The sequence below is a fragment of the Myodes glareolus genome, chromosome 16 (assembly GCF_982192425.1).
Source record: "Myodes glareolus chromosome 16, mMyoGla1.1, whole genome shotgun sequence".
NCBI classification, from domain to species: domain Eukaryota; kingdom Metazoa; phylum Chordata; class Mammalia; order Rodentia; family Cricetidae; genus Myodes; species Myodes glareolus.
This window is the reverse complement of record NC_142041.1, coordinates 5,410,399-5,424,230: the sequence shown is the minus strand read 5'-3', so window position 1 is coordinate 5,424,230 and position 13,832 is coordinate 5,410,399. Positions and strand designations below refer to the sequence as shown.

Genomic DNA, 13,832 nt, shown 5'->3' with positions numbered 1-13,832 from the left:
CCAGTTCTCATCTGTATCCATTTCTTATCATCTGTACATTGACCAGCTGAGGCACAGTCTTTATGTTAATTATCATCTACTGCAAGAAGAAGCTTTTCTGATGAAGGTTGATAGATACACTGATCTATGAGAATGTTAGTAAGCCTTGAGGATTGTTTAAATACTTTGTCCATTTAGCCAAATAATAGTGTTGGCTTCTCCCAATGGGTCTGTAACCTGTTTAACCACAGGTTTTTGGTTCCATTAATAGTGCAAGATATGGTTTCTATCTTAAGGAGCTGGCCTGAGATCATTCCAAAATTATTGGTGACTCCCATAACATTTATGACACCATTGCACCACTGGGTGTAACTTTAAACATAAATCATGAAATGATGTCCTTTTTAGAAAAATGATGGAGCTGAAGATTGTTATGTGAAGCAAAGTAAGTTAGACTTAGACAAAGATTATGTTTTTCCCATGGACAGACCTAAATTAATCCATGTACACATAAACAGTTACACACATATGATTTTTAAAATGAGTGTCATAGGGACCGACAACCTGGCTCAGTGAGGAAGACAGTTGCCACCAAGCCTATTGACTTGAATTTGACCCCGGGGACCACCCTTGCGGAATAAGAGAAGTGACAGCATAGAGCTGACCTCTGACCTCCACAAATGCACTGGAGCTCTTGTAAACCCATACAGTAAATAAATGAAGAAATCTTTATATATTGGAGAAATGATGTATGAAACAATTGATGAGACATAGAGTTAGAAGAAAATTATTATGTGATTTTTATTGCATATGCAGAAATAATGCAGAGTTGCTAGCTTGTTACAGTATGTTGAAATAACTGACAAAGTATCTTTGGAAGAAAGAATTTATTTTGCCTGGTGGTTTTAAATGTTGTAGTCTATAGTCTTTTCATACTAAGACCATGATGAGCTTTGGCAAGAGCAGAAATGTGTGACAGAGGCTTATTTGCCTGCTGACTGACAGAAATCAGACAAAGGACAAGGGCCTAGGAATGAGGTCTAGTCTTGGAATGCTTGACTCCAGTGGCCTACTTCCTCCAAGTATATCTAATTTCCTGATGTGTCTGTCCATCACCTTCCAAAATAAAATGACTAGCTAGAGCCAAGCCTTCAGTACACTTCATGTCCAAATGATAACAGAGCAAATGACTGAGGTCAACAAATGGCTTCTTCTACAAATATGATAAACATGTTTATTATATATTGATGCATAGTGTATATGTATATTTAACATATGATAAACATGTTTATTATATATTGATGCATAGTGTATATGTATATTTAACATATGATAAACATGTTTATTATATATTGATGCATAGTGTATATGTATATTTAACATATGAGCTGGAAACCTATACCTAAGAGCAGGGAAACTTGTGCGAACACAAATGTGTGATGATCCTCATTGGCTTTAATTATTAGTTTATTGTTCCCATATACAACTTAAGCAACTGTCTGAGAAATACTCTTGACATTTATTCACATTTATTTATTGTTTTAGGTTCTTGGAGATTGGATCTAGGGCCTTGCGCATGCTAAAAATTTATGTAATCACTAAGCTATGTCGTCAACCCCAATTGTGTTGCTGACATCCAAAATCAAATGCAAGCTTAATAGTTTACATATAAAAATATAGATTAGCTAGTTTGGGGAACTAAGTAGAAGTATTTATATAAAAGAATGTAAGGACTTCTGTGTATTACACTTTTTACAGCCATGTGGACATATATTTCCTTCTTGAAGCCATAAATACCTAATTTTTGTATGAATGTATACATCTGTAACTATAACATTAAGAATAGAATTGCAGGAGGATTGATGCTTCAAGTGCAAGGCCAGAGTGGTCTTTATAATAAGGCACTGTAAGAAAACTAAAAATAAAATAAATAAATAAAAAATAAAAAAATTGTACAGACTGAAAGGTTCTCTGGCCGTGATAGAAAGCTATAGTTTGAGTTTGAAGAGCTTAGCAGATGCCAGTGATTGTTCTCACTGTAAGACCCACTGTGCAGTGTGTGCTGCTGTGTCATGGGCCAAAGAGTGAATGGGAAGCTAATGCCAGATGTGTTGTTTGGAAATGTGCCAGTCCCATACTCATTTTAATAACATCCATTTTAAATACACCTTTAGATGTTTGTATAATAATTGAGAATTTTTCTTCCATAAAAGACTATAGGTGGATGAAGAACGGATAAGGAAATGTGATACATTTACACACTGGGCTACTGTCGGGAACTGGTCTACACCCTCTCACTTGTATTCTGATAAAATGCTGATTGGCCAGTAGCCAGGCAGGAAGTAAAGGTGGGGCGACCAGGCAGGAACTAGAGGTGGGGCAACAAGACAATAGAATTCTGGGAAGAGGAAAGAGTCAGTCTGCTGTAGTCACCCAGACACAGAGGACACAAGATGTGACTGCCTCGCTGAAAAAACGTACCAAGCCACGTGGCTAACACAGACAAGTATTATGGGCTAATATAAGTTATGAGTTAATAAGAAGCCTGAGTTAATAGACCAATCAGTTTATAATTAATGTAGACTGCTGTATGTTTTCTTTGGAACTGAACGGCTACAGAACAGGGTGGGACAGATACCTCAGTAAACAATGAACTACTACACAGCAGAAAGAAATAACAACATCTTGAAATTTGCAGGCAAATGGATGTATCTAGAAAACATCATATTGAGTGAGGTAACCCAGACCCAGAAAGACAAATATCATGTGTACTCACTCATAAATGACTTTTAGACATAAAGAAAACCAGCCTACAATTCACAACCACAGAGAACCTAGACAACAATAAGGACCCTAAGAGAGACATCCATGGATCTAATCTACATGGGAAGTAGACAAAGACAAGATCTGAGTAAATTGGGAACATGGGACCTTGGAAGAGGGTGGAAGGGGAGGGGAGAGCAGAGAAAAATGTATACCTCATAAAATCAAATAAAAATTTAAAAACAAGACTATAGGTGGAACAGAGTAACTTAACCAATGGTATTATGGTGCCACTGGTTTGACTGTTACATTGACTCTAACCAATCTGGTATATGTTATGATGGAGCATTACATAAACCATGAATATCACTTATTATAATCATCATCCACACTCTTTTCTCCATTTTACCTTAAAATTCTTGTTAGGCATATGCAAGATGAATCAGAGGGATTTATTTCTGCTGGTATCTGTGATCTTCACATTTCTTTTAAAATTTTCACTGGAAGTGTGCTTGGTGGCCTTGAGTGGAGGAGGGGTGTCGCGACTTTCCTTGTTCCTAACTATTTATATCGCAGCAGGACGGACACAAGAATAGCTGGACTGTGGAGATGTGAAATCAGAATGAACACTTGTCAAGGGTTTTTTTTTTATCTCTTTTTTTCAGCAAAATTAAAGGTTACTAATTTAAAGTGAGTCACAGTCATGTTTTTCTGCTAATTATTTGTTTAAATTTAGAACATTTGATATACATCTTTTACAATTGACTCTTTTCTGCATCATTAAACCTTATCAACAAATAATACTTATTGACTTCTGCTGGTGGATGCGGCGTGGCTGCTGGGCGGCAGTGGAGCTCACTCTCTGGCCCTGAGAACTAGCACGTTCAGCTGAAGAAACACTGGCTACCATGTCCACTTACCTCCCTCCTCTGCCATTTGCCTTCCAAATCCGCTATGTGGAAGATAAAGGCATTTTTGAATCATTAGCAGACACATTAAGAAACAGATGTGTTTAGCATTAAATTTTTATGACATCCTTTAGATCAGCTGCTTCCAGATTTATCTGAGTGTGAATAGGATATGGAAATTTGGGGTAAAGGAGCAATGTGTCGGTAAGCTCTGGAAACCTCTCCGGGAAGAACGGCTGAGGAGGGGGAGGCTAAGAAGTGCTGTCCTGTCTGCTGGCTGCTGCTCAGAGCACCACCTCAGAGTTTTTCTTACGACTCCCACTTGTTTCCTTTAAGAGAATTTTTTAAATACATATTTTTCTTGATAATCCTTTTGTTGTGAAATCTAATATTTTTTTCTGAGGCTGAGTATTGCTTCTTTTGTAGCTTGTCACTGGGGTCACCAGATGGTACACCAACACCAGAAACTTAGTGACACTAGCTCAGCTTTGCTTCTTTTTGGCTGTGAAATGCAGTAAAGATTGAGTGTCATATCTAAATGTCGCTATCCTCTGTTTGACGTAGTCATGTCTGTTCAGTCCTCTGGTGAAAGTTAGACTTACTTTGTTCTAATGAATTTAGGGAGTTTTGAAGTCGATCACTTATGGATTCCTTTTTTAGTCTCAAAAAAAAATGAGCAAATATTTCTTAAATTATTCTCTTATATATTTAATGTATCCACAATGTTATTAATTTAACAGGAGTTATTTTTAATTGCTAAAGTGATTTATTTAATAGTTGATTATATATAACTGTATAATTATATATCTAGTTTTTATATGTAGTCTTATAATTTATATATAAAGTTATTAATGCTTTTATTTCAAAAAATAAAAGATATAATTTTGTTTTGGCATTCTGTGCCATCTTCAGATCAATATGTCTGTCAGAGTCAAAAGAGATCAGTCTTGAGTGACTTATGGTAATCTTACCTGTGAATGTCTACTTTGTGTAAACATTCTTTGACACTGTATAGGTGACTGTGAAATTTAAATTATACATAAAAAACTCATTGTCTGAAACTGTTTCTTTCTAGGTAAACAGGATTATAAAAAAACCAAACCTATTTTACGAGCAACCAAATTAAAAGCAGAAGCAAAGAAAACAGCAATAGGCATAAAGGTAAACTTCTGTTTGATAGAGCTATAGCATGATGTATGTATGCCAGTTCATTTTACACTGAATTGCATAAGTGTTAAATTTGAATGTCTTAAACTACTTCAATCTCAATAAAGTGTTAGTAAAGTTTTTGTAAAATAATTTTCTTATTGGAAAACATTATTTCTGTCTTGAAATTTTGAGGGCCCTTAAGATAAAGTTGTAATTAAAGTTTATAGTATATGCAGTACATAGAAAACAGGTTTCTTCTCAAGCTATTATTCTAGCTATTAGAAATATTGTTCCAACACTTCAGTCATGTGTGTGGGTTAGTCAGATTCTTCCACTCAGTGAATCCCACTCCATAGTTGTCTACTTTCTCTCTAGAAGTCTGTGTGATGAAATTCCAGTGATATCCTCAAACGTGCCCTTTGGCAAACCACTGTCTATCTGCTTGTCAAGGAGGAGTGCAACTGGCGATGATGGCAGCAGATTTCAGTTTGATGTGCTTACAAAACCAAAATCCTTTTATTGTTGGTCATGTCAAGTGTTCACCAAATATTTAGCATGGAGTAAACTAGGTAGGAAAATCCATTTGGAACTAATGCTACCAAATGTGTAAATTAAAAATGACCAGCACAAATATTTTATTTAAATATTAAACTGTTAAAAGAATATCTGGGTGTTCATCTGGCAGATAAAAAATCAATTTTTCTAAGTTATAGCTCATAACAAATGCCACGGTATTAGCAGCAAGCTGTGGCAGCTGTTGCCTTGCCAGATGATGTCTTTGGTGAGCGTCCAGAACTCGCTGTTCCGATGATGGAGCCCTGCTTCCCCGCTCTGACTGCTGTGATCAGCTCTGCCGTGCGGTGTGCTCTGCCCACAACAGTCTCCTCGGCTAGTGCTGTGTGGCACGTTTTAAGGAAAAAGGAGATTTTTTTTTTTTTTGCTTAAAAGATTGGTTTGCCTTTTTGGCTTTTTATAATTCACAAGAAATTACATTCATGGCGTCCATACAAAAGACGTTCTGTGGCATCAGCTTTTAAAGAACGATGTTTAGCTTTTATTTTCTGTTTGGCCACATGGTGATTGACTCCTGTAATAGGAACCATTTCAACAGTGTCCTCCAAGGAAACAGTTAATATTTGCTGTTATATTTCACAGTATAAGGGAAATGTTAGTGTAAAAAATGTATTTCTAGCATAGTTTAATGAATAGTTATATATTAGGATTATTGAAATAATGCAGTCCTCTATGTATTTATAGACACACTTGTGTGCCCATCCATCATTTAATTTACTTTTGGTTTTGCTTTGAGGAAATGGCAGTGTTCTGGTTATAAGTTAAAGTATTGTAGAGTGCTATTAGTTAATATGTTTTTCAGAACTATGAAGAATTACTTTTTTAGCTTTCTTTCATCATAAAAACATACACTGAAAAGTGTCTGATATTAGAATATAGATCTATTTTAATAATCTAGCATATCATTCTGTTTGGTAAGCCTTGAGAAACAAAGACATTAACCACCATTTTCTTTGCATAAAAATGTGTATTCAGAGGCTATTACCATGACATGAAACTTCTAAAAATCAAAACCACGAAGGTGTCTTACATTTCAAATCTAGCATACTAATTAGTTTGCCCTGTCAAACTTTGATCGCCTTGTCATTTTGCCAATAGGATTTTGAAATAACAGAGTTTCCTTCAGCAATTGTCTTTTAAAGCTTGTTAATTTCCCTTGTGAGCGATTTTATCCATATTGATAATGTCAGAGAAGCAAGTGAGAGCTAATGAACATCAACCATATTTGACTCTTACCGAGTTAATGCAGGATGACCATAAAGTCGTATTGTCTTACTACTTCCCTACTTTTGAGTGAGTTAGAGTTGCACTCTTCAAATATTAAGAATCTACAGAAAATAGGAACAGGTGCATAGACTAGGCAAAAAAAACACCAGTGACATCAAAATTGAGTATGCCATGAAAGGCCTGAGATCACATCCCTTGTGACCCTCATCGTTGGTGTGAGTGAGCTGACTAAATCTTCTTAAGCAGTGTTTGTAATTGGAGACTCTGTCCTTCACCTCAGGGCTGAGAGTAGAGAGAGAAGATGGAGCATTGAACCACATCCATGGCACCTGTAACTATTAAGTGGTTGGGAAAACCCCAAATTAGCCGTGCCTCGTTTGGGTAAATACGACCCATGAATATTTGTAAGGGCCTTCATTACTTCCCCTGTGCTTGCCTTGTGTAGCCAGTTGACACAAAGTGCTCTGGGATTTGCTGTGGAGTAAGTAGTATGAGTATTAGTGCCTTAAAGCCTCTCAGCCACCACACACTTTAATGTGCTTACTGTGAAAGTCACATTGGTATAATTGATCCAGTTTAACTTACAAATCAGTATAAGCTAAGACAATATTGTAGAATCTTTGGGAAGAGATGAGTAAGATGTGATTGTCTTGAAAGCAGTGAATTAGACATCACCTCCAGATTGAATTATCGTGTTAGACCCAGTGGGCTGAGCCTTGAGATGCCTGACTGAGAAGTAGGCATTTGCCCTTTACGAGTTCTGGCACCTTGTCCTAAATATACCGTTGAGCAATAGAAAATGTTTTGGAGGAATGATGAATGGTTTCAGCTTTAAAATAAAATTATTTTATTTTTTCTTTAATAAAAAATAATTTTTATTCAATATATTCTGATTATGGTCCCATCCCCCAACTCCTCCAAGATCCTCCCCACCTCCCCTCTCATCCAAATCCACACTCTTTCTGTCTCTAGCTAAAAACCAAACAGGCTTCTAAGAAATAATAATAAAATAAGATAAAACAGAAACCGACAAACAAACTGAAATAGGACAAAACAAACAAGCAGAAGAAAAAGAGCCGAAGAAAAGCATGAGAAACCTAGAGATGCCGGGACACAGTTGTCCACATCGCGGAGATTCTCGTAGGATGCGGATGCCTGTGCTCTGCATTGGCTGCCTTCACAGTCCTCACGAAGGACAGGACACAGCGTTTACCCACTCCACATCAATCCGATGTGCAGTGTCCGGCAGACCCTGCCAGCAACCCTTGGAAGGAACAGCTTGAAATGTTGTTTGTTCTTTTTGTTATTTCTGATTTAAATCTGGACAGCAGCCAAATCACGGAAAGGGAGGCGTCTTATGCCTACAGGTGTCTAAGGTTATGGCCACAGCCTCTGGTACTCTGAAAGCTTCATTTGAGATTGGATCATGGCAGAATCTTTAGAACAGTCACCCTTCATGGTGTCTGTCTCCAACAAAAGGCGTTTTGAAGGAAAGTGTTTGTGACATTGCCCTCCGTGTTCTTAAAGCCATTGCATGTCATACACTGACCAGATAGCATTGCAGTGCAGTTTTTCTGGGCATAATCTCTACGTTCTACCCTTAACATCCTTCTTAACACCTCTGAACATCCCGGAAAAGCTTAACGAGGGTGGGCTGCTTGTCTTAACAATAGCAAATAGCGAATGGGAAGGCAGTAATCAAGAGTGGTTCTCGGTGAGAGAGATGGAACCAAGACCAGCTGCGGGAAGTGATGGCCACCGTGGATGGGCTCTGCTGTCCACTCCCCAGAGCAGATGGAGCTTGTGGTTGTGCCTCTTGTTCACTACACCCTCTTAAAACTGGGAGCCCTGTAAGCAGATGGGCCGGGAGCACAGCTGTGGCTGGAGGAAATAATGAGACCTGTGCGGTGCTGCCCTGCCCTTCAGAGATGCCAGAGCCTGCCAGCTGCAACAAAGGAAATTTCACTTCCCCTTGACATTACATTGATATATTAGATTTTAAATATAAGGTCCCACAAAAATTACTGACAGTTTTCCATGCTGTGGTCTCTATCAATATTTATTTTCATAGTTTGGATATCTAAATAAATATAATCAAGAAACAGAAAATCTGTACATAATGTGTTTGTGGTTTCAGCATTCACCTAAAATTTCATGTTGATTATATATCAAATTCATTTAAATATTTTTAAAGTTTAATAGGTGGTGCATGTTGAATTATTTATTTTGCATTCATCTTAAATGTAAAATATATTCATACGGATGCAAATGAATCACTTCCCCATGAAACAATGCCAGGTAGGGGATGCACAAGTGAAAGCAGAGTGTGTAAGGCCTTGTGGGTCCTGAAGTGAAAGCAGGGTGTGTAAGGCCTTGTGGGTCCTGAAGTGGCCTCTGTTCTTTTCCTGTGCAGTAAAATAACTCGTTAACATTGAGAAAATTTCTTTGCACACAGACCACACACATACAGAAAAACACACTGATATTTTTGAATGAAACTGTAGTTTTATCATATGTTAAATTTTTCCCATTACTAAATATTAATGATTGATATAATCAGCATCAAAACACCAAAGGTAGTATCCAATCCCTGTCTTCAGGGCTAAGATGAACCATACTAGTTTATACCTCATGCACTCAGAGTTCACTTTGTATCCCACTGTGTAAGTTACAAAGTTTAAAGTTCTAAAAAGTAGAATGTATAACCAAGCATGTTGGGGCAAACCTGCAATCCCTGCACTGCAGCTGAAGACTAAGGTAGGAAGTGCACGAGCTGGAAGCCGGTCTCACTCAGACACACAACAAGTTAGAGGTCAGCTTTTCTCCAAAGAAAAGGGAAAAAGAAAAAGAAAAAAAATGGAGTAATGGGGATTGGATTAAACAGAGAAAAGAAACAGTGAAAGAGGCTATGAATTTGAAGGAGATCAGGGCAGGGTTTATGGAAAGGTTTGGGAGCAGAAAGGAAAGGGAGATGGTTTGTAATTCTCTTATAATCTCTATAAAATGAGTATGAACAGGTGTACTTCCATAGTATCTGTTTATTGGAACCAAAATCAATGACATTTCTTCAAAATAGAAAATGAGTGGTAATTTGTAAAATATCTTCTGGTAAATCCTATCACTAATAAATAATACTTAAAAATAGTTACATGTACTTATAGAGACTAATTTAAATACATAAGCACAAACTACATTGGCTGTCTTTAAAATTTTGATGAAAATTAAGAAAACATATTAAAACGTTTTATTTTTTTATATTTAAGTTTTGCCACCAGAAAAATCTTAATAGACATGCCTCATCCACTTATGAATTTGCTGTTACAATATGTATTGTCTTATGAAAAATAGATTACTTATTAATAATTATTGAGTTAACAGTATTTATCCTACACCATGCAGTGATGATTTTATTGTGTCTGAGAAGCTAACCTCTCTTCATCAGCTCAAGTTCACTGTTTTCTCGTTCCCAGGAAGTTGGCCTCATGCTTGCAGCTCTCCTGGCCCTCCTACTGGCTTTCTATGCTTTTTTTTATCTCCGACTGTCCACGAATATTGACTCTGACCTGGACCCCGATGAAGATTAGCTGAGCAGCAATCAATAAATGAAGGGGAATAATTCCGATAAGAGCATCCTTGGGATGAAGTACTTTGACAATTTCTAAAACAGAAACATTTTGAATATTTTCTTCTTGGCACTGTCAGTTTGCAGAAATATCTTTGTGCCTCATAGCATAAGGTATCTGGAGATTTTACCCGGCAATCCTGAGTCATGTATGCTGCTCAGTACTTTGTACATCTTTCTGCTTTAGCAGATACCCTATTCATGATATAGTTGGATAACACAGTTTTCATATGTCTTCCAAATTTACATGTATAACTCAACCACTTACACATCACTAAATGTTTTATCCCATGTATATTGTAGGGAAAAGTTTGCATTGTTATTTGAAAATGCACACTCAAAATCATATTCATAACCTAAGAATGAGCAGAAAGTAATGGGACATTTTTTTAATGTTTTTTCTTTCATTGTATTATTTTTGTTTATGTGAATACAGTTAATTAGTCATGTGTGTAGACACATGTATTCTGGGTGTGTGCGTGGGTACCCATGCCTGTTGGGTTCGGGGTTCAACCCTGAACGTTGTTCTTTTTTGAAATCCTATTTGACATGCCCATCCTAGTTTTACAAAGAAGCACGCTTTCTTTCCAGACATATTTGATATCATTAGAGAGACTATCTGCACATGCATCCGCAGGAATCTCTTCCTTCCTTGCCAACTGTTAGTGCACATGTGCTGTGTCAGAAACGGCACCTGGATGACAGAAGCTCACAGAGTCACATATGCCCCTAAAGAAGAGCTCCTTTCCTCCTGGGCCGTCTGAACTGGTGTAAACAGAAAGTTCAGCTGATCTCAGTTTTAATTAACTTATTATTGCATTAATATAAAATTGGAATTCTATATTAATTATGTTGCTCTGGTTGCCTGCAGTATCAGTTCGCCCGTCTTGTTCGGGAGCTGTGCAGCAATCTGCTTTTAATTGCACAGAGTTTTTCACAGTGCAGAATTAGCAGGAGTGTACCTACGCAAAATCATTTTGTTGGGGTGTCTCTTGAATCTGAGCATTACAAAGGCTTGTTTTTAAATTACATTTTTTCTCTTGAGAACTAATTCATACTCAGTAGAGAATAATAAATGGTAGAAAAATATCTGCCACACGTTGCCTTCATCTGTACTTTTCTATCAATTTCTTCAATGTTATTTGTGTTGTAACATAAAGACTATTTAGTATTTGATTGGCAATCAGAGGCTTAATAAAATTGTTAAAAAACACATGAACACATAAATCTTAGGAAGTGTTGTGGATATATGTGTATATACATATATGTGTGCATTATGTACATGTATGTGTGTGTATCCATAGAACACATAAATCTTAGGAAGTGTGTGGATATATGTGTATATACATACATGTGTGCATTATGTACATATATGTGTGTGTGTCCATAGAACACATAAATCTTAGGAAGTGTGTGGATATATGTGTATATACATATATGTGTGCATTATGTACATGTATGTGTGTGTATCCATAGAACTGATATTAGCTTCTGTCTACTATAAAGATGAATAGAAGATGGCTATTTTGAAATATGTGCAGAGTTTTAGAGTGTACCTTGAATTTCTGAAAAATAAATACAATTCTAAGATCATTTCTATACTTGCCAGAGGCGGAAAGCTCTGATAGATACTCTAAGAGTAAGTCTGGCTGTAGAGAATAGGTTCTAAAAGAACAGATCTTCTTTTGTTACTTGTGCAAAAGCTGGGTATGTCAGTGTAGCATTTGTTCCCTGGAATTTTTCAGTAGCATAATTCATTTCATTGGTGTGAAACAGCCTAAGTTTCCAATATCCTCACAGATTATTTATGCCAAACATCTGAGGGCACAACTTAGCCAGTGTTATTTGCTGGATTCTTCCTCCTGAAGCCACAGACTCAAGAAACAGAAGAGTTCTTGTATACTCACCACAGAGGACCCATCCAAGTGGCATTCTTAGGAAAGGTTGCAGCATTTTACGCCATGTGGTGTGTCTGTTCGCGGAGTGAGAGGAAAGGGAATATCCAAGCTGGCATTTTGGATTTGATGGGCCTTTTACTTTCCTGAGTGACATGCCACATGTCAAGAAATACTGTTTTCTTCCAGTCTCCTCACACTGACGTGAGCAATTTCATTTAGTTATTTCCCTCCCATATGGTGCTAAACACAGGCACATCCAATGCAGCCTCTTTCTGTTTTTCAGTGGTAATTGAAGTGAGGGGATGTGTAATAACGTGTATCAGATACTTATCCAGGTAACCTATCCAGGTTATAGAGTAGCACAGTTAACAGTCCTCAAAAGAGATGTGTGCTTCCTGGAAATGCTTGACAAGAGGCTGTTCTGGGAAAAAGCTTCACCATTACGTTCTGTTCATGAGATTTGCTGTGGAGAGAAAATGTTGTTGCTATAATAATAAATACAAGTTGAAATGTACTGTAATAATAAGCAAGTTTCACCACCTGAGTTTCTCCATGTCCTGTGTCCATTTGTGTAGCTGGTTGATTTATGACATTCCCAGAAAACAAATCCCAGACTAAAAAGCTTTGATTTCAGTAAATAGCAGGTAAAGCAAGATGATAATATTTTTATACTGTTTTCATAAAATGCAAATTTCATGAACTCATATTAACAGGAAACAGCCATCTCATGAATGGAAACACCAGGCTGAACGACTAGTTTGAATATTTCAAGGCAGAAAGGTGTTGGCTCCCTGCTGTATCAGAGGACCACACTTTTGAGTAGTAGGTAGCATTTGTTATAAACGTGGGGTTAGAATCAGGTGTAACGTTTAGGCATGGCTATTTCCCCATAATAACTTACTCTGCCTAGAGTGATGGAGAACAAAATAGAAGACATTATAATAGCCTGTGACTTTGGAATCCCTTAACATCTGATGTGGTGTAAATTTCTAGCCAGGGCCAGAGAGCTAGCCCATAACTTGTGGAGAGCTGCTAATGGGGTGCAAAGGTTGTGCTTTCCCATGTAAATTTAGATGAAATTAAATTTATTTGAGGAGAAATAGTGTAAAACTATAACATCATTTAATATTTGTTTCTAAAAAAGAAAAGCTACTTTTAGTGAGAATACAGGGTGGCCTGTTTTGCGAGTGCAAAATATACCAAGAGCTTATGAAGCCCGATGGCGTGCTCTAGCCCCTGCCCATGATGGGGATCCTGAGAATATGAGTCTGCTTATTTCTGTCTTTCCAGTGTGTGATCCATGAATTTAAGTGCATTTAAGAATTTTGTTTTAGTGTATTTTAAATGTCTCGGCGTAATTGTTTTATATAGTAGATTTATCAATCCAGAATTTAGCATTTATGATTGTCAGGTATATTGGAAGATTTTATATATATATTCTACAAGAATTAATTATATATATATAATTTGTGTATGTATAAATTATATATTAATTATATGTATAATTAATTGTTGCAGAATCAAGCAATTGGCACAAAGTCAATATGAACTAGGAGCATCAGGGTTTTTTTTAGGAAACTGAAGCTTATTTATTTAAAAACATTCTTAGCATTTCACATCAACTTGCCATACATATTCACTCCAAATGAAAATAAAATAAAATTTTATTATAATGTTTACATGAACACTAAAGCACTCAATTTTCTAGGCTCT

General features: G+C 36.8%; 1 protein-coding gene across 3 annotated transcripts in view; it reads left to right on the top strand.

Annotated features, from left to right (window-relative positions):
• Positions 1-12,663, top strand: part of Triqk (triple QxxK/R motif containing) — a 63,525-nt gene extending 50,862 nt beyond the window's left edge. For 2 of the 3 annotated variants that reach the window (XM_048420549.3, XM_085676998.2), the window contains exons 4-5: positions 4,726-4,811; positions 10,070-11,814. In XM_048420549.3, coding sequence (XP_048276506.1) covers positions 4,726-4,811; positions 10,070-10,183 — 200 coding nt within the window. In that variant the 3' untranslated portion in view covers positions 10,184-11,814. Of the gene's footprint in view, positions 1-4,725; positions 4,812-10,069 lie in introns of all 3 variants that reach the window. The other variant, XM_085676999.2, reaches the window with a different exon arrangement.
• The last annotated feature ends 1,169 nt before the right edge of the window (positions 12,664-13,832 follow it).